At 46.7% G+C, this 23398-nt stretch overlaps 4 protein-coding genes across 4 annotated transcripts; 2 read left to right on the top strand and 2 right to left on the bottom strand.

The window, feature by feature from the left end:
* The first annotated feature begins 521 nt into the window (after positions 1 to 521).
* GGS25DRAFT_508877 (hexose transporter) lies at positions 522 to 3775 on the top strand. The gene is made up of 3 exons (XM_049262503.1): positions 522 to 1234; positions 1404 to 1676; positions 1734 to 3775. Exons 1-3 carry the CDS (start codon positions 1119 to 1121, stop codon positions 3046 to 3048), a joined length of 1704 nt encoding a protein of 567 aa, XP_049113467.1. The 5' UTR covers positions 522 to 1118; the 3' UTR covers positions 3049 to 3775.
* A 1407-nt stretch (positions 3776 to 5182) lies between these two features.
* Positions 5183 to 7396, bottom strand: GGS25DRAFT_515982 (uncharacterized protein; the record flags this gene model as incomplete). The annotated part of the gene is made up of 2 exons (XM_049263143.1): positions 5183 to 6967; positions 7037 to 7396. The coding sequence occupies 2 exons, from the start codon at positions 7394 to 7396 to the stop codon at positions 5183 to 5185; spliced, it is 2145 nt and encodes a 714-aa protein (XP_049113466.1).
* A 985-nt stretch (positions 7397 to 8381) lies between these two features.
* On the bottom strand, positions 8382 to 11890 carry GGS25DRAFT_466435 (glycoside hydrolase family 3 protein). The gene is made up of 6 exons (XM_049258969.1): positions 11389 to 11890; positions 11214 to 11339; positions 10903 to 11161; positions 10630 to 10849; positions 9273 to 10575; positions 8382 to 9206 (listed from the first exon to the last, which is right to left on the bottom strand). The coding sequence occupies exons 1-6, from the start codon at positions 11578 to 11580 to the stop codon at positions 8712 to 8714; spliced, it is 2595 nt and encodes an 864-aa protein (XP_049113465.1). The 5' UTR covers positions 11581 to 11890; the 3' UTR covers positions 8382 to 8711.
* An 8447-nt stretch (positions 11891 to 20337) lies between these two features.
* Positions 20338 to 23117, top strand: GGS25DRAFT_508837 (cation efflux protein). Its single transcript, XM_049262502.1, has one exon. It carries the CDS (start codon positions 20925 to 20927, stop codon positions 22752 to 22754), a length of 1830 nt encoding a protein of 609 aa, XP_049113464.1. The 5' UTR covers positions 20338 to 20924; the 3' UTR covers positions 22755 to 23117.
* Positions 23118 to 23398: the final 281 nt, after the last annotated feature.

The raw sequence follows: 23398 nt of genomic DNA, 5'->3' as shown, positions 1-23398 counted from the left end.
ACCCCAATCCTAATACCAACTATGAACCTTTCTTCCTTTAGCTGCTTGGTTTGTTAATTCTAGCGCCCCTTCTCATACGATGAACATTGAAGCTCCGCAGAACCAAAGCAGCCATCCTAACTACCTAAGGTTAGATACCTAGGGTAAGTTGAGCATGTTATAAAACTGTTAGAACTAACTAAGTTATGTAGTGTGAATGTATTACATACTCTAGGTACATAGTAGAACGGCTTCAGCTCAAGAAAGAGCCCAGCAATTGGCAAGGATCCGCCCAGCTATACACTAACTTCAATTGGCTGAACCGGGTTCAGGCTGCAGTAGGAGTCTGCAGGACGAAGAAAGCAGGACCAGTCTGCTAGGATAAGAAATCCAAATTCAGCATTGGATGTACCTATTGTATTGTACCCTAGGTATTCAGAATCAGTATCCCTAAGATCCCTAAGTGCCTAGGAGGGGTGTTTAAATGTGTTAAATGGGCAAACCCCTACCGCTGGACTCGCTTAAATAACACCCACTTTTGATTATAGACCAATCACATGAATCCATTCCTTGGCCCCTTGCACGCCGATTCTTGTACTCCATTGCAGCAAGCCATCCATTTACTATGTAGTATGTATGTAGATACATACATCCAATACTAGTAGTAACTACATCAATCAAATACATACAGTAGCAGGCATTGACTTTACTTTCCCCCCAAATGTTCATGTCCCTCTTCTCTCTTTCCCCCCCAACCAAGTTCGTTTTTGATAATCCCTGGACCCTCTCTGGTTCTTTCTCTCCCTTCTCCCCCATCCCGCCTTTCCCTGCTTTTCTCTCGCTGCCCTTTTTTTATTTTTATTTTTAATTCTCCACCCTGCAACTCACCACTCCACTATCCTATCGATTTCCACACCACACTATTACACTATTACACTACTACACTACTACACTACTACTACTACTACTACTACTACCACAGTCTTCCCGAGCGAGTCCTTATCCCTAAAAGGCCTACAGATATTGGTATCTCATTCAATGGGATACCACAACTTTCCTCATCATCGATCCCTTCCATCAAACAGATATCCGCGAATCCTTAATTAATAGCGCTGGTTTGACGGCGAGACACCTTCACCATGGCTATCGCCATGGGCTGGCATAAACCCGATAATGTCGCCGGTTCTTCCGCCCCGGCCATTATGGTCGGCCTGTTCGTGGCAACTGGTGGTCTTCTATTTGGATACGATACTGGGTAAGAATGCGACGACGACACCCTCATTTTTTTTCTATTTGACTTTGACTTTGACTTTGACGTCTCATCCTATCTCTTGATTCGTGCGAATTTTAATATTTCATCCTATCATCCGACGAAACTCAAACTATGGTCTTTGCTAACATTCACATTGTTTGATTTTTTGAAGGACGATAAATGGCATCCTCGCTATGGGTTCGTTTAAGGATCAATTCAATACCGGCTACGAGTCCAGTAGCGGCAACAAGACCCTTTCTCCTTCGCAGATTTCTATTATCGTCGCCATATTAAGTGCCGGAACTGTCGTTGGCGCACTCTTTGCCGCCCCTCTAGGTGACTGGTTAGGTCGTCGGATATCGATTATTGGTTCGGTCTGTGTCTTTTGTTTCGGTGTCATATTTCAGGTCTGCGCCGATGCCATTCCGATGTTATTAGCTGGCAGGTATGACTACACCCCTACTTCGTTGGAAGACTGATGGTTGTTGATAATATCGCGTAGATTCTTTGCCGGTGTTGGTGTAGGTTCCGTCTCCGTTCTCGTCCCGTTATATCAATCCGAGATGGCCCCAAAATGGATTCGCGGCACATTGGTATGCGCATATCAACTTTCGATTACCTTTGGACTCTTGGCGGCGTCCATTGTCAACCTCATAACCCAGAGCATGGAAGGCCCGGCTGCTTATCGAATTCCCATGGGCTTACAGCTTACCTGGGCCTGCGTGCTTTGTCTTGGTCTCCTCGTCTTACCCGAAACTCCTCGATTCCTCATTAAGCAAGGCAATAAGGATGCCGCTGGTCTAGCCCTTAGCCGTCTTCGCCGTCTCGATGTCACCCATCCCGCCCTGATGGAAGAACTCGCCGAAATCGAAGCGAATCACGAATACGAACTTGCCCTCGGCACCGCATCGTATCGCGACCTTTTTGTTGGGACACCTCACCTCGGCCGACGTACGTTGACTGGTTGCGGTCTTCAAATGCTGCAACAACTAACAGGAATCAACTTCATCATGTACTACGGAACCACCTTCTTCACCACCGCCGGTGTCTCGGATCCTTTCCTGATCTCCCTCGTCATGAATGTGATCAATGTAGTCTCCACGATTCCCGGATTATTCGTAGTGGAAACCTGGGGCCGCCGGAAATTACTGATGGTGGGCGCGATCGGCATGGCAGCATGCCAACTAGTTATCGCAGTGTTCTCTACGATTGCAAATGATGCTCCGAGCTCCCTAGTGGCCAAACTTCTTATCGTTTTTGTTTCCCTATTCGTCTTCTTTTACGCAGCTTCGTGGGGCCCGGTCGCCTGGGTTGTTACCTCGGAAATATATCCTCTCAAGATTCGCGCGAAGTCGATGTCAGTCTCGACGGCATCCAATTGGTTACTGAATTTTGGAATCGCCTACGGTACTCCTTTTATGGTAGAGGAAGGAACGGGTTATGCTGCTATGGGGGCCAAGGTCTTTTATGTCTGGGGTGCTTTCTGTGTCCTTGCCGCCATATTTGTGTATGGCATGATTTACGAGACTAGCAAGATCAGTCTGGAGCAGATTGATGAGATGTACGAGCGCGTTGCTTTTGCGTGGAAGAGCAAGAACTTCGAACCGAGTTGGAGTTTCCAACAATTACGCGACGACGGATTTGCCGATAGTGGAATACCACCACCCGAACACGAATTGTCAGCCTCCCGAACCACCACGACGACTACCGAAAGTATACAAACGATACATACAGACTCGAACACCAACGAGAGCCAATCCGAAGAGGATAAGATAATACACCAAATGGGCATGGGAAATGTTGATTTTAGTTACTAAACCCTGTTCCATTCTTATCCACCTTTTCACGATACGACTACATATCACGACTGTCTACTACCTCTTGCCGGAAGAAGAGAGAAAAAAAGAGGTGCCAGGGTTTTGCTGTTTATTCTTTTGGAGTCATCTTGGATATATATCAGCGTAGGAGTTCAATGCGGCGACGGAGTTTTACGGCAATTGGAAATTATTCGGGAACTAGCAGTGGGAATGCTCTTCGCAATTGGAATTGTTATATTTGGGGAACATAGGCGGGGTTTCAAGGTCTCGGCGGCAACAACCACGGACGGCTTTATCTTGAGATTTAAGGCATGTGTGTGAAATGGCTTGGAGGGAACAATCTACCGGTTCAAGGAAATATTACTGGATGAGAGATTTACCATGATGTTCCCCTTTCGAGAAAAAGGGGCTACGAAGCATCGCTATTACCACGGGACCTACCTACTATATACTAGGTCGTCCTTATTAACCCATCAGTTCTGCTATCTACCTAGTATTGTGGGCTCGGTTCGCGCTGACTGCCTACACTGGTGTTGTAGACTCGGCTGTCTGCAGGTTTACACTAGACTACGCATCATTAGCCTACATATGTAGCTCTCCATGTGTACCATGATTTTGGAATATATAGGTATCGAGCGAGCGAGGAAGCGAGAAAGAAGCAAGCAGGCAAGCGGGCGAATTGATCTGTTGCTGCCTAGCGAAATGAAAAAAAAGTCAAATGTTCAAATCAAGATCTCTTAAATGACCTATGTGCTTAAGATTCTCACCGCCGCCTACATGTAGGTAGGAGGTGTGTAGACCATATGCCACATACCTAGTCAGTAGCTGACTGCTTAGTATCATCTATGTGTCTGGCGGGAGGTAAGACGAGATGTGCACATTGGTGTTCATGTGTTTATAAATCCAAGTCTCGTGAGCCACATAAATGAAAAACCCCCCTCTCGTAAGCAATGGGTCTGTAGTTGGCTGGCTAGGTAGGTTCCTAAGGTACTAGGTTAGGTACCTAGGTATGTATGTCAGGGCTTGGCGAGTTGTGTAAATCGGGGGGGCAGGGGTTGGTTCATGATATGTAGGTCGCTTCATCGGGAACTCGAAGAAGCTACATGAACGATCTGTGTTGATGGTGTTTTGGTAGGCAGGCAGGCACCTATAGGTATGTATGTAGGTACATAGATGGATTATTGATGACTTAAGTTCCACTTCTTCTGGCGTAGATAGGTTAGGTAGGTGTGTACTACACATGTAGGTAACGAAGACACCGACTACCTATATTAATGCCGGGTGATTGGTTGTCTAAGCTGATATTAGTTATGTAGGTATGTATGAGAATATTTTGGATTGTCTCTTGCATGTTGTATCTACAACTGTGTACTAGGTAGGTAGGTAGGTAAGTACATACATAGTACTATACCTAGTATAATCGTTATGTTTACCTACATGGTACGTTCATGTTCAAACGACTCAAGTCATTGTTGACTCTTCTCAATCTTGAATTCTTGGATTGGAACCTGCCCTAAGTACCTGTGTAGGTAGGCTACTCTACTAAGGCACCCTAGGCAGGCTGATATCTATCTCAGCTGTAATCACAACCGCCCATGTGTACTAGGCAGTAGGTACCTAGGTAGGCTACCTAATAGAGCAGTTATTCTCTCGCTCCTCTCTCTTTCTCGCTGTCCCTGTTCTCTACATCTCTGCCCCTCTCTGAGCCCGCTTGTAAGCTCTACCTTCCATCATTTCTTTTCTTCGTCTCCATCCCCACCCTCATCTCCACCTCCACCTCTACTACCCCTTCTCCTTCCTCTTCCCCCATCCATTAACCCTTCTCCTGGTTCCAGTGGTAGAAAGGGGGGATATGAATGTAAATTCATGCGTACTGGTCCTTTTCACGCCTGGTCAAACAGACAGCCCAGATAAGCGCCTGCTTCCCCACCCTCTGGAGGGGTAAGGCATATATCTTTCTCTAATACCTGGGTAGGTACTGAGCAGGTCAATTACCTACCTAGATAGGTAGGTAGGCAATAACCGGGAATTCGCCAAGTACCTAGGGTAGGTAGGTACTTTAATCAAGCAAACTGAGTCGAAAAAAAGCAGAATAGAGGATAGGCGGACGATAGGGGATAAGTCGATATCAACATCAACCCCTCCAGGTAAGCCAAGCAAAGAACCCTAGCACCAACCACACAACCCTCCAGACTGTAGTCCAGATCTCGCGTAGTATAATCTCGATCCTACTCCCCACGGCTCTAGCCCTCGATCGCGCCGCCGCCGGCTTCCACGTCTCATCGAAGTACGCGTCGCGGCGGATCTCAATCCGCGGGCCCCTGCCTTGCTGACCCCATCCCCACTTCCCCTTCGTCTTTTCGTTCGGCGAGGCGCCTCGGGCCTGGGTTCCGAGCGCGTTGGAGATAGACTGCCCGCGCGTTCGCGTCGAAGACATGCGCGCGGAGGGGAACTTGGACGATGAGGTGTTGGAGGTGGGTTTGACGTCGAACGCACCGCCATCCTCGCCTTCGGATTTCGCCTTGAAGATAGGGAGGAGAGCGGATGGTGGGTGCTGTATAGGATCCAGGGCAAACGGTTGGAGGTTCAGGACAGGCACGAGAAAGGCCCGTGCTATGAGTATTAGGACGGTCAGGGCCCCCAATACGGCGTACGTTACGTAAGTAGAGAGCTGTTGGGGGAGTAGACAAAGGTGCGTTTGCAGCGTCGTCTTCGGTGCGCCAGGCATCGGATTCCCCTGACCGTCTATGGGATTGTATAAGGAAACCATCTGGAACCCCGGTATCTGGACACCCATGGCCATGCTTATACTCTTGACCGTGATTTCACGCACATTCCCCCGCTCAGGCGGGTGTACAACCTCACAGTAGTCATGATCGTCGCCGGAAAACGCATGTATCACATTGCCGACACTCTTTACCAGATTAACCGAGTCCTCTGGGTTAAGCACGTTCTGGTACTGATATCCGCCCGAGACACTGATGGCATTTCGGTGATCCGGAATCACGGGACTTGTCTGGCCCTTTGGTGGTTTTGCCGGAGGCCAGTGCTCGCGTAAGGGACCGCAAGGTGTGCCTGGGTCTCGATACAATGGCACATGTGTCAAGAGGATAGTTGGAAAATCCGGAGCGCTTTCTCCTTTATCCATCGTCGGTAGGTTGGTGTAATCGGCCGTGTCGACATCCTCAACCTTCTGCTGAAAGGTCAAATCTTCCACCTCGCCCCTCCAGAATCGCACCTCTTTCTGCACCGCTCTCCGCTTTGTCGCTTTGACCCCCTTTAAAAACTCTAGAACTGGTCCATATATCGGCTGTAATTCTACCTGGCCCTTCATGCTAGATGAATCGGCACTCAGAGACAGCGTGTCAACAGACACGAAAGTATGGTTTCCGATCACGTCAACTCTGTTGGTCTCCCCGAAATATGCATTGAACCGATGCCGTGCAGGAACCTTGACCTCAGCGCCGAAACCTAAATCGTGGTTTCCAGGCAGACTCGAGATGATCTTGCGTCCTCGTTGTCCTGCGCCTGGGAATACGCCACCTAATCCCCAATTATCGTAGAATATGTTCCCGAATCGGCCATACTCCTCTAGCCAATACTCCTCGCCATACTTTCTGCGCCACTCCTTCAGGTACTTTTGTTCTAATGCTGGTCGATGGTCTTTTGCCCAGTCGGGATCCTCAAAGTCTCCTCGTGCCGTTTTCCATTCTCTCCCGCCGTCGAACAGGTCACCCAAAAAGAAAACTGTGTCTGGATGAAGTACTTTTTGTAGTTGTTTATATGATCGTCGCATATAGTTATCTGTTATAGCTATGGTTAAGGGGTTAAGGGGCCATGGGCGGCCAGGATAAGAATGAGGATCGATGATTTGAGGGTCGGCGACGAATATTAATCGATGTGGTGTTGTTCCTGCTGGCTATAGTGGTTATGATATGTTGTTAATATCTCGATCAACGGGGGTTTCCCTCAGAACCCGCAAGCTTACCCAATTTTCCCAATGGTCCCAATCGCAACTATTCACTCGACTTGCGAATATCCATCTTTCTCCCCAGAGCAGGACGAGTATCCAAAGCGCGAAAAGTGCATGGGGAAAGCTCAGAAGACGGCGGCGGGTCATATTCCTTTTAAATTGCTGCACAGCTTTGGTAGCTAGGTTCCAGGCGGCGCGTCGTCCGGGCCCGTTGGCATAGGTTGACATTCGATGTAGCATAGTTCTAGTTACGGCAAATATGTCGTCGCATATAGATTGGAAATCACCATTATTCCTAAGACTGTAGCCGTAATCGTAGGAGGATGTGGAGGATGGATAGCCGTAGTTGTAGCCGTTGCTATAAGGCGGCGCCATGGCGTTGGAGGCTGGCAGCCATATGTAAATACCTGGATATGTAAGCAGGTATAAGCAGGTATAATACTAGATTAGCATGTAACTATTGTACTGTTGTCGTTGGTAGTAGCGGCGTATTTTGTATTTGGAATAACTGGTAATACCTAGTCTTTCGCTGGACCAGTCCAAAGTAGTAAGCCCTGGAGATCTAAGAAGTAGAATTGACTTTGGGATTCAAGTCAGGTCAAGATTTGAAGATTGAAGAGGGTAACTAGGTAGGTAAGGCACATATTAAGGTAGAAGCTAAGAAAATAAAATAATCTGGAGACCCTTGGCGTTACCACCGCTTAGGTAGCCTACCAACCCACCTTAGCAGCAGCCTAGCAGCAGCCTGGTACGCTATAACCTTATTTTTATCCACCATCTCACTTGCCTTGTATTGTACCACTAATGTACTACATAACTACTACTAAGTACCTAACCTTAGTAGTATGTAGGTACGATACACTAGGTACGCTTAAATGCAACTCAGCCTTAGCTGCATAACTTTTGAATACGCTTTAATCCAAGCATACGATGACTTATATGTACCTACATATAGTATAAATACTACCTGCGTACATATCTCTTACTACTCCCACAATCCTAAATATTACTACAAGTATCCGAGAATATAATTAGTCATAAAATCAAACGACAATATCAACATTGGTAGTTCTCAAGAATGAGAAATAGATATCATGTATATATTCGTTTATGATTAGTTGCTGCCACCTTATTCCATGCATACAACTTCAGCTTCGGCTATTAAAGATTGTACCAACATCATGATCCGAAATCTCTTGCTTCAACGAGCCTAAAAACCAGCCCCCCCTCTCGGAGAGAAGAGCAACCTCCAGGCGGGAATCTCCGTATGGTCTGGGAAATATATAAATATCATCATGCTCACACCTAATCGCCGTGTTTCATATTAGGTATAATAAGAAAAGGGGGAAAAGAAAACGACCAAAAGCTCCCAAGTATGTGCAAACTTATGATACTCCCGTTGCATGCTAAATGAGTGAATCCCCAAAAGGAAAAGCAAAAAGGTATATATATATAGGTACGCTTGGAAACAACATGATATCTAGACAGAAAAATGGGGAGGTAGTGTAAGAAGAAAGGGGCAAAATGAAGAGTGCAGCTAGAATGTCCAGGTAAATGAATCTTTGACCTCGAACGGAACCGAATGCCTAGGGTGATGGTTGTCAGTCGGTATCAACAAGAATGGGCAAGTCTACTTGTAGGGGTTGTGCTAAGCGAATAAGCGAGAGGGGTAAGGGGGCGTTGCTCATGCTCACCTGATGTCAGTCGCCGATGCCCCTATCAGGACTTTAAATGTGCCCTCTTCCGCAATCCAACCCGGAAGAGAGTCATCATAATATCCCACCGCATATTTGTCTAGTGGCACGATTATGTGTTTGGTCTCTTCCGGTCCTAACAACACTTTTTCGAATGCCACCAACTCCTTTTCAGGACGGGGCAGACGAGACTTGTCGTCCCTAACGTATATCTGAACCGTCTCTGATCCGGCTACGCTACCGGTGTTCGTTACCGCCATAATGAGGTGGATCGGTGCTGATCCTGTCATCAATTTGCGGCTAAGCGAAGGGCGCCCGTACTCAAATGTCGTATAGGAGAGACCGTGACCGAAGGGGAATAAAGGAGGGATGCTCTTGCGGTCGTAATGTCTATATCCGATATACAAGCCTTCACCATACATGACACGAAGGTTTTCACCCGGCCAGTTATGATAGGCAGGAGTATCTTCCAGCCGGCGTGGGAAGGTGGCCTATAACGTATACGTGGTCAGCCGATGCTAATCTGGTATTAATTAGATGCTTGGTCTTGCACTTACCGGAAGCTTTCCACTCGGATTTCGCAACCCAAATAAAACATCGGCCAGCGCATTGCCAGCTTCTTGACCTTGGTACCAAGCTTGAACGATAGCAGGCACTTTATCAGCCCAAGGCATCGTCACCGGTGAGCCGGACTGGTTAACCACGATCGTTCGTGAATTGGCCTTCACGATAGCTTCGATTAGCCTATCTTGACTTCCATCAGAGGGAAGATCCATCGTCTTTCGGTCATAACCCTCAGATTCCCATTCAGCATCGAGACCGACAATAACGACAGCAACGTCGGCTTCTCTGGCAGCGTCCACAGCTTGCTGGAGATAATCGACCTGGTCTTCCTCTTTGAAGCCAATGCGACAGCCACCGTACTTGTGCGTCATGTTGAACACCTTCTGCTTGGCGACCGGCCGAAGCTCGTTCGTCATCTCTATTCTCAGCTCCACAGGCTTTCCAGCCTGCATCTCTATATCGACCATATAATCGATCGATCCGTCGAACATCGCTTCACCTTCTTCAGTCCAATCCCAAAGATCGAGCGCCAACTTTCCATTCACGTAAAGCTTCCCTGGACCAACGCTCATGAAACTGACGGTGTGTTTTCCTGTGGCTGTGGGCGTGACATATGTAGTCGCGATAGCCGACCATTCAGGGCCGAGTTGTGCTAGCGGCGCCGAATCCCACAGGAAGAGGTCCGTATTTATCCTCCTCTGCGTGACCACGACATCGCCATGGAATTTATCCCCACTAAACCACTCAATAGTAACTCCCTGTGCGCCAGATTTGTCGGTGCAGAAAGGTGATGCGACCGGTAGCCACTTGTGAATATGGCATCCTTGGGCATACAAGACCTCCTGCTTCGCAGTTACCCTGATGCTATCGAGCGGGAGAGTGTTGTAGTAAGGGTTCAAGCTAGCGCTGCCTCCACCACCAGCAATAGCTCTATTGGCATTCGGGCCAATGACTGCGACTTTGGTAGTATTTGCATTGAGCGGCAGGACCTGCCCTTCGTTTTTCAACAAAGTTATACCCTCAGCACCAACTTCCCGTATTAGCTTTCTCGTCTCCTCTCGATCATCTTCCCGCTCGGCCTCCTCAGCGGACATATCATTCCCCTTTGTTCGCTCTACGAGAGTCAAAACGTTCTCCGCCGCAATGTCTATGTCCTTTATTGTAAGCCTACCTTCTTCGATTGCCTTCAAGGCTTTCTCAAAGCGCCACTTCGAAGAATAGGGGAACTCTACATCGCATCCAGCCCTTATTGACTCGACGGTTGAGTTGACACCACCCCAATCTGACATGACGGTACTAGCACGTGGCCGTCAGTAATGCATCATGAACGCCTGAAGGAGGGTTCCATACCCATCGTAGCCCCATTCCTCTCGAAGAATGTCTTTAAGCGTGTGGGCATTCATATCAGCATGGACTCCATTGACTAAATTATACGACGACATGACGGCCCAAGGATTTGCTTCTCGTATTGCAATCTCGAAAGGCCGAAGATACAACTCTCTTAGTGGCCTCTCCATCATCACTGAGTCAATAGTAAGCCGATGGGTTTCTTGCTCGTTTGCTACGAAATCTTCGCGACTGTTAGTTGATGGTTTAGAGTATTGGCTATTGGGTGACACGAACGCTTGATAGTCGCAGCAACCCCTTTTGACTGAATCCCTTGGATGTATTTCGACGCCAATTTGCCGGTGAGAAGCGGGTCTTCTGAGAAAGACTCAAAGTTCCGGCCACCAAGTGGATGACGATGCATGCAAACTGTAGGAGCAAGGAGGACGTTTGCTGATCTAGCTTTTGTCTCCTCAGCCAAGTGCTGGCCAACTGTGTACAAGAGATCTTTGTTCCATGTTGCTGCCAACGAAATACCACATGGAAACAAGGCGGCCTACACAAGAGCGGTTATTGATAGGACTCTAAATTTAGATATCACAACAAACCTTGGTGCCTCCCACAAAAATACCGCCTCGAGCGCCGTTGGGGCCATCGCTCGTCTTGATTGCCGGTATGCCTTTGGATGGTATTGACTTTGTCCTCCAGAAATCTGCCGCTGTGAGTAGCGATACCTAGCTAATTTAGTAATTTACAACAAGCTTATTCTCTCTGGCCGCATACCTTCTCCTCGAGTGTTAAACGAGCCAACTTCTGCCTTGCAAGAGACCGACAATCTGTTGGGATAATAACTTTAGGAAATGGGCTGCTGGGTGAGGAGAATTCGGTTCTCGGCGTTGTATTACTGTCGACGCTCTGAAAGGGAGATGCGTTGGGGTCTATCCCATCAAACTGCGCGTCCTCGATATGCTCCATTGTTGATTAATGGCTCACTCTACTTGCTATAACCAGCTCTTCTGTGGACAGTAGTTGCACGTGGTCATCAACAAGCTCTGACGGCTGTAGATTACCAAGCCTAGTTTTAATAGCAAGCTAGGGGTTAGGGGTATACGATAACTAAAAGACTTCCGGTCGAAAGAGAGCCTTACAGGGCGAAGCGAAATCCACTCGAGGAACCCAGTCCCAAGGTAACCCCTTACCCCACAAAGTTAGGGGAATTTTCGAGTGTTATATGAGGCCGAGTTTAAGTCCCGTGGTGAGGTCCCTAATTTAAGCTGGCCTCACTTATGTATCAATGAGGAGGTAGTGGGTACGATGTCGCAGTCAAAGTACCTAGCTATATGTCAAATATCCAATATGGGATTCGGCACATAGGTATGGTAGAGTAGGAGGGATAGGAGTTTAAATGATAGGTACTATGCAAGATGGACTTGCATAGGAGGAGAATGCGGTACTTCCAATGGTGAACTCTTGAAGCATATGCTTCATCAGTATGTCGAAGAACCCCTCGAAGGATCAACATGCTCTCAAGACTTTATCAAGTCTTGATTATGCAAATGCCGCAAAACCGCCGAGGCGTGAGGAGTGTGGAGAGCCATTATGTCTCCATCCCCGGCTCTAAACAACACCCCTGGTACGACATTGTCACTTGACAAGCCAGTCTTTAAAGACTTATATTACTGGTCCCAACTAGGAAATTGTCACATCGGCAAGGACGGACCGGGAGAGCGCTGTTTCAGTCAGTTGCTTGGGAAAAGACGAAACAGAAACTTAGGCCTACTCTAGGTTCATACGAACAGAGTGGGGGGTCATCACTACGGGAAGTCTTATCCATTTGGACGAGGGAGGCGATTTCTGACGAGCAAGGCGGTCTGGCAGGCCAAGGCTAGATCCTAGCAGATCATGAACTCAAGAGAAGCGTGTGGAGTAGGAGCCAAGTGTAATGGGACCTGGTTACATGCTGCTGTCTCTTTGACGCGGAGTTGGCGACTGCGACACTGATCAGCTACCTAGTCCGATATCCCACGGTAGAGTGATGGTGTATTAGGGTGATGAGGTCCTAGAGAACTTATCAGTCGTAGTCCTCTTCCATCACATGATATATACCCACTGATTCGCGCGAGACCTTGTAACACCTTTCACTATCACGTCGCCATTCACCCATATTCTGAGGGAATTTGGCCGTCTATAGAATACCGACGGAAGAAGGCGCAAACTTCAGAGCGAATCAGAAAACCTCGCTGTCTCGGAGACACTAATGTGGATAAGCCCTTCCTGGACGGAACAAGTTGTTCATGGAGACAACGTTCTATCCAGGTCCGGTTCGGGTGGTGGCCAAAGTACTAGGTAGGTATCTAGGAGGTAGGTAACTAGACATAGTTGGTACTTACCTATATATTGGCAGATGGCCTGCGAGCTGCCGAGAGGCTCTACTATAGTAGGCATAGCTGGGGTTACCGAGTACTAGGTAGGTACCCACCTGGCTACACACATGCCTAGGTACAAATCCTGTAGTAAGTAGTCTGGGCATCTTGGATGTATCGTTCCAGGATGCATCTTCCGTTCTGCTACCCCGAATCTGTAGTAGGTCGGTATGCTTGATCTCGAGTATCTACTGTAGGTAGCCCAATTCATGGTATGTGAGAGTACACGTGTATGCATTTGATAGCATAGTGGGTTTCCGTGAAGTTTGAAGCAGCACTCAATCCAGGTCAGCATAGTTAGTATGAAAAGACTAATAAAAAGAAGAGTCTTCAGAACTCAGAAATCGATAGCGAGATACATTAAGATCTGTATTTGGAAAGAAAGTTTGAAAAGTATCAAAAAATATAAAATAAAGGTGCCCAGGTGATTTACCAATGATAGAACAAAGAACCCGCTAAGAGATCAATTGATGGGACCCATAAATATGGGTCTCGGATGATACAACGGCATCACGGCCCGGAAGTACCCTAATCGGGAAATGTAAGGGGGGGAAAAGTATGACGAGCCAATCGCATCTCAGCATTACATCACACTATTTGCTTAATTACAGAATTTACATCTTTTTTTTTTATTTAATTCTTTCTTTTTCTTACTTATAACAAATACATCCATCATCTTAGACACACGATACCTACGCGAATAGCTGCACCCCAACGGCGCAATATGGTATAGAACAAACATGCGGAAACCCTTCTTGGGGTAGCATGCACCCATACATAACATTAAAGGTGTCTAGTACATACTTACCTAGAATCTAGATATGAGGTCTAGTAGGAACCTGTCACCGACGCCAATGGAGAAATTTCATTCCATCAACCAAAGCACTTTCACGTTGACCTTGTCGGACCTTCTATGTGGCAAGGGTTCCGGCTATGCTTAGCTTAGGTAGCTACCTACTAACCTAGGTAGGTAGGGAGACCTGGAGGAATGAGGGTGGCCCCCATTGTTCCTAGCTCTTACAGAGGAGGTAGTGTTCGACATATGGATTGTTACCTACCTAGGTACCTAGGTAATCGACGACTTCATGAATGATCGTCTTGAAATTCAACTGATATCATACAGCTTCACCTAGGTGTGTAGAACAAGAAATCCCGGGTTCAAACGCAGTTGATCAAAGCTCTGTTTGGTAACTTGATCGAGAACGCAAGTCTTGGCTGCGTAGAAACATGCTCGACGTGCTCGACATGCATGATCAATAGTCGATCAGCAAACTCCAGGGTTGTAATACTTTTACCCGAGTTCCCGGGCGCTCACCATTGCATTGGGTCATAGTTATTCTCGCTTATCTCTGAAGAAGCCAAGGTACTCACTCTACTTACCTAACCTTAGGTAGGTACCCAAGTATGTCTGACGAAATTATTGACTTAGGTATCTACCTAGGTTAGTAGTTAGTTAGATATCTACATTAGGTATGCATCACATTAAGTGGTACGTTTCCTCCATCGTCGCCGACGGTAAAACGACTTCAGAAGATAGACCTGATAGTCACACGTACGACGATGCAAGCCACACCGAGATCTGCCTTGGAGCGACGCGCCTGGAAGCCGACTCTCCTCGGCGGCCCGTCTGACCCACCCTAGCCTTATACGGCATATCTGCCGGGTTGACCTCTGAAATTCTCACAAACGGCCCTATCGCGGCTTCAACTCATTAGAATCTATCAACAGAAGCTCTTTACAGTTCGGCGATAGCCCTATTGCCCCAAAGAATAATAATACGGGGTATGCCGCAACTCGCTCTAGAGGTTCATCCTCATTTCTATTTATTTGAATCCTGGCATACCAACCATATTTCCGTCATATATCAATTGCGTCTCTCAAAACGCAGGCGCAACTTCGGAAACATCAACACTATCGCACTTCCAACTTGGCAAAATGAAGCCAACCACTAATGAGGCTCTTTGCTTTCCACGGGGAATTAGTGACCTCGGATATATATATGGCTCGTTACTTCGCGTTAGCACCGTTGCCTTGATCGACTTGGCTTTGGCACACGTACTTAGTATGACACAATGATTCCAGGCGCATAGATGTGTTCTAGAAACATTTTTATTTCATCGCGATTATCGGCCATACCGTGGACCAACACGACCACAAACCCGGCACGACCCAACTCGGCATGCAGAAGAACATGGGGTAGAACTGATCGGCCTTCCTCCCTGTACCACAGTGTCGTCCGCTTAGGCCCGTTAAATAGGCTGACTGGAAACAACCTCCCACAATCAAATCTTATTGCAGAATGTCTAGAAGAATCAAGTAACTCACGCCGTGGGCCAAGAAGCCATTTGTGAGTATCTCGGTATGCTTGAGCAGTTTCTTATCAATCTTCGAGTTCCTGATTCTAACTCGGGGAACTATTACTATCATATCAGAGCTAGATTGGCTCGGAAGGTTTACCCGTGGCCTGTCAATTACTCTATTTTGTCTGCAGCATGCATGTCGTTGGCTGTAGGGGACATGCGGGACTCTTTTACCATGTAGGGTCTCGCTAAAGTCTTCGAAGCTTTGGGGTCGCATTCTGCTTCTGTTTGCCGGACCAGAGTTAGATGGATGGATGTCTGGGTGATGCAACGATGGCTTTCATGCAGCATCATAGGCGTCCGTAACTCGGGCACTTGTGTACCAGTTGCACCTTGACCTCTTCACGCACGTGGTGCTTATGAATCTTATCCCAACATCCTACCTATGGCTTTAATACAGGCAGAAGGGACCATAAACATGGCATGGATCTAAAAGAGTCCGTCGATGTTCCGATGAGAAGTTTCATCCAAAAAGGGGCAAGTACAAGCGGAAAATAGGCCTATATGTGATTTGAAACAGCATATCGCTATGGCTTGGCGTGCACCGGTTAACTTGGTTCGGTATCACGAGATAGTTTCTGAGTGGACGATTCTGGATTTTTTGAGAAATCTTCCGTCGCTGTCGTTCACGCGAGCTTTACTCATGCAGTTGGCCATACAAAACAAGGCCTGTTGGGTTACCTACCTACCTACAAGGTAGTCAGTACCCCTTGCCATGCGGAATAAAGCATTTGGCACAGATGTAGTGTAGCTACTGAATCATCTCGGTTCACCTTTCTTTGCCCGAGTTTTACGAGGGTTATTATATCGCTGTTTGCTGTTTTATTTGCCATATTTAAGTATCTCATTCAAGCAGTAGTGCCCTGGGAAATTTGGTCATCAGCCACTACACAGACACCTTGTTTTCTTCGCAACGACTGGAAAATCCTCATTGCTTGGGTATTTGACTGAAAGTCTACTATCATTACCTCAATGGAAGGAATTTACAAGCCTTGGTTACTTATCGTTTTGATATCATACTTCCGTTCCTCGGATTTGTGTCGTTGGGCGCGCCCAGCGCTGGCTACGCCGGGGAGAGGTTATTCTATCTCGGGCAGATACTATTGTTCTGTAGCCCCTTTTTGGCATATGTTTTGATTCGAAGTTATGGTCGACTGACAATCAGGCTCTTGCTTGGGATCGTGTTCTTTCGTGAGAGGAGACTGACAACCTCTCCCCAATCTAACAAAAGGGGACGAAATCAATTAAAGCCTATGCATTGTATCAAAGAGAACAAGCACATTGTTTTATATACCTCAAGGAAGGTTGTTCTGTCGTACGATTTATTACAATGGCTCCGTTTTCTACACGATATGTGTTGTTTTCCTTTAAGAGGGGAATACCAGTGTTGTAGATTGATATAAGAACCTTGATCACCTCGCAAGTAAAAATCACATTTCTTCTCTCACCATTCTCACCATTCTCACCATCATCATCATCATAACAATCTAAGCGGAATACTTTGAGTACCACAAGAAAAATAATCCAAAAGAATCCCCAGATCTATCAGAACCGAAGCTACCACCAAACTATCTCTCAATTCACTAACAACATGGCGCCTTTCACCATGAAGAGAACCGCATCTGCTGAGACTGCGCAACCTTTTGCGCCGAAACAGTTCAAGGAGAACCAACCTCCATGGAAGTGCTGCAGATGCGACACTGTCACCGCTCAGGAGCATGTGCGGTGTCGCAAATGCAGCCACGCCTGCTGCCCAAGCTGCGACGACCATTATACTGGAAAACAGGTGTCCTCTCTTCCGTTCGATGACTAACTAACGCCTTGTGAAGAAACAGGGGCAAGAAACAGTATGGTATGTACGCAACTATGACAAAGCAAGCCCTTTGGACCAGTAATCCAAAGCTAGGTCAAAGGGGCTCTTGTCAATGCCACAATGTAGATGTCAACATCCCCCTTTTCTTCCCCTGCAGCCCTCTAAATAGACTAGGTTAGAAAATAATACAAAGATAACCCTGTTCATTCATTAATGCCAGACTTACTTATATAATTGCCTATGTGACTAATCTGAAAATAATGTGCATGATAAGATGTAGTTATGTAATTGATTCATCTCGACTACAACCCCGGCCAGTGAGGTCTCTTCAGGGGCCGAAGCGTAAAAGATGGCCGAGCAGACAACCGGACAAGTCGGCGGCGCGATGTCCAATATCCCGGAACAGATCTTGTTAGGCCAGTAAGTGTATACCACGCGATGTCCACCGTTACTTAATACAAGGAAGTGGGAATGTATCCATATAAGCAAACTGGCGACTCTCGCTTCCCAGCTGCAGCTCTTGGCCATCTCCTTCGACATCGACACCAATGATGACGAGCTAAAAAGTTTATCGCGTAATGTTTGGGTAGTACTGGTCCCTGTCACACTTCTACTCAAAACCCCCACGGCAAGTCGGCAAGCCAAGGGACGTTGCACTACTTTAGATGCTCGTGGTGTATCTATCTATCAGCATTACGAGATCAACACTTCTCCTGAACTCCCGAGGATGGAATACACATCATACGTTGAGATAGTTTCGCAATCAGGGACGTCTGGCCGATGGTTGCGATACCTTCCGCTACTCTGGATGAGCGCTCCACGAACCAGACCACCCCGGCACCCTCTGGCGTACATGAGTCTCTGAATACACACTTGGACAGAAACCTTCCCACTGGGGTTTGCAACCCCTCTTTCACGATCAACTCGGACTGCTCTGTTCTCGCTTAGACGCTTAGCACCCAACTACATAACCTTACTCTACAATAGCCGACAGCTGATAATTACCCCCCGCATGAGTAACTTATCCGTGGCTCGATAGGTACCTATATAAAACCAACCCAAAAAGCTCATTTATATTTGTCCTTGTATGGCTACAAGCCCACAGGCTTTCCTATATAAACAAAATCCACGGAGTCAACCAAAGAGACATGCGTATACTACACACCCTCTTCTTGGTATGCAACGGCATTCTCTGTTTCACATTACCTATAGAAGCGGGCAGATCGACACTCACTTTACGGCCATCGATGGATACTTAGATCGCCCACCCCCCGACGTTACTTTCCCTGGACAGGAACACCGCAAGAACTAATATGGACTACCGACATGCATCAAATTGCTTGGCAGCAGACGACACTTTTGCGAAGACAAGGTGGGTTGTTACGTCCCGTATCTTCCGCGGTCAGGGGCCTCAGGTGATACCTACCTACACATTCCGCATGATAGACTGCCCTCTCGGACAGAATGCCGTTCTTCGTCCACTTGTATGGAGGCCGGTGAGAATAGTTACCTACTATATGAGCTACGCTATTTTGCCCGCCTTGGGAAGGAGAATGAGGGCGAGATAGCCTTGCAGGCCCTTGCTTTTAAGACTACCCCTGACTTTGACTTAGTTGACAAAACTGCTTGAGTGTATTATAGGCAGTAGTAAATTTTCTTCATCGAACCTCTGCCTACTTGGCATAATAGCTTGAAGGATATCACACAATAGGTACGGTTCTATCAGTTAATTAGCAGGTAGGTATGCCTATACTATATAAACTAATGTTACTTACACCTGCCTATTCAACATATCATCGGGAATAGCTACAGCATACCGGTAGTTTATATACCTATGAATGCGCTAAAGCACCAGCCTAATAGTTTCAAAAATAACAGAAGCCTTACCTATGACTGGAAAGGATATAACACCAAGTGAGCAGATGTAGGCCATGTTCGGGTCAAAGTCCGGAGAGAACAAAGAAGCTAGAGGACAAGCGTGAGGTTTAGTAAGCATGGTAAGGGCTCCTAACAAAGCCATATCGGGATACTATTCAAGATCTTCTGTCAGTGAAGATAGTTATCGTGCTAGTGCGGTGCTTTGCCTCACCTAACTCACACTAGGTATACGTATATGGAATTTGGTATACATCTAAAGCCAAGCTAATCCCGTCTTGAATCGTATGCGTTATTCCAATATCAAGGGTACCTGGTCCAGGTATAGCTTCATCATCTTATCTATCATAAGTAGTATTTATCATAACTAGTTAGGAACCTCATGTTTTCGTCTACTATACATCCAAACTTCAAAGGGAGAATGGTGTATTGAAGCCTATCTCCTTTATCACATGCCAATTGCTTGATATATGAATCTCTTGATATGTCTATTAGATATTAAGGTTATACAAAACAACAGAAGATTGTGTAACAACAGTTCTATTATAGAAAAAGACTCTAATTGGTCAGAAGACAAATACGATATGAACGTATGTAGTAAGGAGAAGTGGCATGAATATGGCACATTTGAATTTCTGTATAAGGGGGTTGAATAGATATGTTGTGATACAAGGCTGCCCTTTCAAGGATCGGCAGCGCAAGTGATAATGAGAGGCTGGCAGGCAATGATGGGCAAGAATGTGGCGGATATATTGAGCTGAGATATACCTATGCACCTGATGAATTCTAAGTTATCATCAAAATCTGACAATAAGAGGCGTGAATGACAAGTGATAAACGCGTAAAGATGGGATATCAGTATCATATCACGCTGACATGTCAACTAAAAATAAAACAAGTGCTACTTTTAGGGTACATTGTAGTTAACTAGTTAACTAGGTTAGTTAACTATGTGTATTTCCGATGGTTCGGCATTACGTTAGCGTGAGCGAGGATGTACCCCGGCATATGTAATTCGATATTGCATACATCCATGTGATCCATGATAATCAAGATAACTAGGTCCCATATTTCCTGTTTCTTAGACCAGATAGGAATGGTCCAATGGAGATTGATACTTGCGGTTAGGAAAGAACAAGCGACGAACTTCTATGACATAATAGCGTCATTCGACAAGAAATGGGGATAAACGTTATCAATCCATCATTACATAACTATGTAGTACTTACTAAGTTACCAGTGACCAGTCTTACCTAGGGTACAACTACATAAGGATTTGGATCCACTATTTGACAAAACCCTACCTCAAGTTATTACCTGTGCGTGCATCTGTAGGTGAAGCAGATGGCCTGTCAAACTTCATCTTTTTCACCATTTGTTTCAATCATCTAACTTAAACTCATCAGATGAGAAACGCATGGCAATGAACAGCTGAGTTTTGACTAACCTTACAGCCTTCTCGGCAACTATCAATCTTACTATCCATTTTTAATTACTCCATTTTTCTTTTCTTTTTTTGCCTTTTCTTTTTTTTCCTTTTTTTAAGTCGTCACTACTCGCCTCTCACAACTCAAGCACCGCTCGTCCCGGTCTGGATTCCTAGCTGAACTGAACTAGGTTAAAGTAGTTACCTGCTACTGTACTGCATAGTAGTCCAACTGCACGAAATTGTTTACTTGCAGCCTTAGGCTGTCGCCACTAATTTCCTCCCTTTTTCTTTTCCCCTTCCCTTTTCTAACAACCTCCGCCAACTTAACATACTTCTTCTTTTTCAACAACTTCATATCATTCCTTTCAACAAAAGAATAGACATCTTGCGACTTGGCCTAGTGCCAACATACCGTCGCGATGGCCTGGTCTAAAACTACTAGGATCAGCATCATGCTGGCCATTGATATCGTCTTTTTTCTCATTGAATTGATTACAGGCTTTCTGGTACACTCATTGGCTCTCACTGCAGATGCGTTTCATATGCTGAACGACATCATCTCTCTGATTATTGGTCTTTGGGCTGTACTTGTCGCCAAGAGAGCAACTACCAACAAATTTTCCTATGGATGGGTCCGCGCTGAGATTCTCGGAGCTGCTTTCAACGCCGTCTTTTTAATCGCTCTTTGCATCTCTATTATCCTCGAAGCTATTACTCGGTTTATCGAGCCCCAGGAAGTCTCGAACCCGAAACTCATCTTGATTGTTGGTTGCTGTGGATTGACGTCTAATCTTGTTGGGTTCTTGGTTTTGGGTGGACACGGACACGATCACGGTCACGGTGACCAGTCCCACGAGCACGAACACGACCACGGACACGATCACGTTCATTCGCATGACGACATCGCTGCAGCTGAGGAGGGTAGAGTAACCGCGACCCAAGCATTGTTAGACGAGAGTGGTTCAGTAGGAGATGTCCTTCCCGAAGCAGCGATCGCTCGAGCTCGCGCCGCAAATGCATCCCCCGAAACTGTTCGTCGTATTCAGTTCGGCCGATCCGATAGCGGCCGAAAATCAGGCCTTCACGAGCGAGGTGGCAGCCGCAGCTCTCTTCGGGGAAGAGAACGTCTACGTGCAGGCAGCCTTAAGCACAGCCGCCTAGCTAGCATTGACGACTTCAGCATCCACCCCGCCAGCTTCCGACAAGACATTATCGACCATAGTAGATCGAGTCGCAACGAGGAAGATGCCGACGACAGCTCCAACGACGATTCGACTACCGATTCCTCCCGTGACGACTCAGCCGCGGATGTGACTACACCCCTACTTGGGAATGAGCGTGGTGTTGCGACTGACAAGGGAACTATACAAAAGGACAAGCACGTCAGCCGATCTCGGAGCTCTCATCATCATCACGCTAGACGTGATTCTGGAGTTCATAGAGAGCATCATCATAGTAGACCGAAATCCAAGTCGACAGCCAAGAGTCACGGCCACAGCCATGCTGATATGGGAATGAATGCTATGGTCCTCCACGTATTGGGAGATGCCCTTGGCAACGTTGGTGTCATCGTTTCGGCTTTAATTATCTGGCTCACCAACTGGTCCGGCCGGTTCTACGCTGACCCGGCTGTCTCCTTGTTCATTACCCTCATTATTCTCAAATCTGCTATTCCCCTTACCAAAGCCACTGCGCAAGTACTCCTCCAAGCCACACCCGATCATATCAACCTCCAAGACATCAAGGAAGACATACAGGCTCTCCCCGGAGTAGTCAGCTGCCATCACGTTCATATCTGGCAGCTTTCCGACACCAAGGTTGTTGCGTCCTTACACGTGCAGGTTGCCTTTGCCATCACGGACGAAGGGGGAGAGAAATACATGAAGCTTGCCAAGCAAGCGCGGAAGTGTCTCCATGCTTATGGTATCCACAGTGCCACAATCCAACCCGAATTTTGTATGGACCAGGACTGCATCCCCATCGATGATGGCTCAATGACTCTCGATGGCCAGGCATCACCGCGCCTAGGAGGTGATGTCTGTCTTTTGGAATGCGTGGACGACTGCGTGGGTCAGGGATGCTGTTCGCTACCAGGACATGGGCATCCCGATTCCAAGCCTGGATCAACTCATGGATCAACTCACGGATCAAGCCACTCGGCCCACGACAATCACGGCCAAGGCGGTGAGCATGACCATGACCACGCTCATGACCACGACCATGGCCATGATCATGGGCATACTCAGTGAGAACGTGTATTTATACTTTTGGTCATGCATGTGGCACTTTCAACATCGGTTGGTTGCATCAGGTATCTGGGATTGGCGTGCGGGATAGATACAATTACTTGCATGCCTGTCTCTGGGCTGATAGGATTTCTTTTTGTCATTTATTTTAGGGGCTTGTAACAGTGCATGGTGGCGTTATGGCAAAATGGAACTGAGTGAACTAGGCTTAGAAGTGTATGCTTATTTGCAATACATTGCATATTTGGCTGCGGGCTAGAATAGGTCTTCCTAGTAGGTGTGTAGGAGGTAGCGTAGTAAAATGGTTAAAAAATATCAAATGTGTAGGTATGAATCCAAATGAAGACTCCATTAGTTATTGTTCAAGTATATGTTAGTGCTATGATCGATGTTGTTATGCTGCATGTATAAGTAGGCGCATATTCGTACAATGTTGTGCATATGTAACTGATGTTGCATCTCACGTGGCATTCGAAACTGCATTTTGTGATCGTTGCCCCTTTGTATTTTAAGCTCATCGCACAGACCGTTTTATTACCGCGGTACCTGCTTTAGGTACTTGCTTTAGGTACCTAACCTTTCTAAGCATAGAAGTCCGGTTTGGCATCCTTGCATTTCTTTTTTACTCCAGCATTTTAACTTGATCA

This window comes from Hypoxylon fragiforme, assembly GCF_022984875.1.
Source record: "Hypoxylon fragiforme strain CBS 206.31 chromosome Unknown GGS25scaffold_9, whole genome shotgun sequence".
NCBI lineage: Eukaryota > Fungi > Ascomycota > Sordariomycetes > Xylariales > Hypoxylaceae > Hypoxylon > Hypoxylon fragiforme.
Note: the sequence above shows the minus strand (reverse complement) of the source record. Positions and strands in the feature narration are given on the sequence as shown.

Coding starts and splice junctions, on each gene's coding strand:
- GGS25DRAFT_466435 (XM_049258969.1), bottom strand. CDS start 11,580: ATGGAGCATATCGAGGACGCGCAGTTTGATGGGATAGACCCCAACGCA. Junction 11,340..11,388: donor GTTTAACACTCGAGGAGAAG/GTATGCGGCCAG, acceptor TAAATTAGCTAG/GTATCGCTACTCACAGCGGC. Junction 10,576..10,629: donor GAGGAATGGGGCTACGATGG/GTATGGAACCCT, acceptor GCCACGTGCTAG/TACCGTCATGTCAGATTGGG.
- GGS25DRAFT_508837 (XM_049262502.1), top strand. CDS start 20,925: ATGGCCTGGTCTAAAACTACTAGGATCAGCATCATGCTGGCCATTGAT.
- GGS25DRAFT_508877 (XM_049262503.1), top strand. CDS start 1,119: ATGGCTATCGCCATGGGCTGGCATAAACCCGATAATGTCGCCGGTTCT. Junction 1,235..1,403: donor CTATTTGGATACGATACTGG/GTAAGAATGCGA, acceptor GATTTTTTGAAG/GACGATAAATGGCATCCTCG. Junction 1,677..1,733: donor CCGATGTTATTAGCTGGCAG/GTATGACTACAC, acceptor AATATCGCGTAG/ATTCTTTGCCGGTGTTGGTG.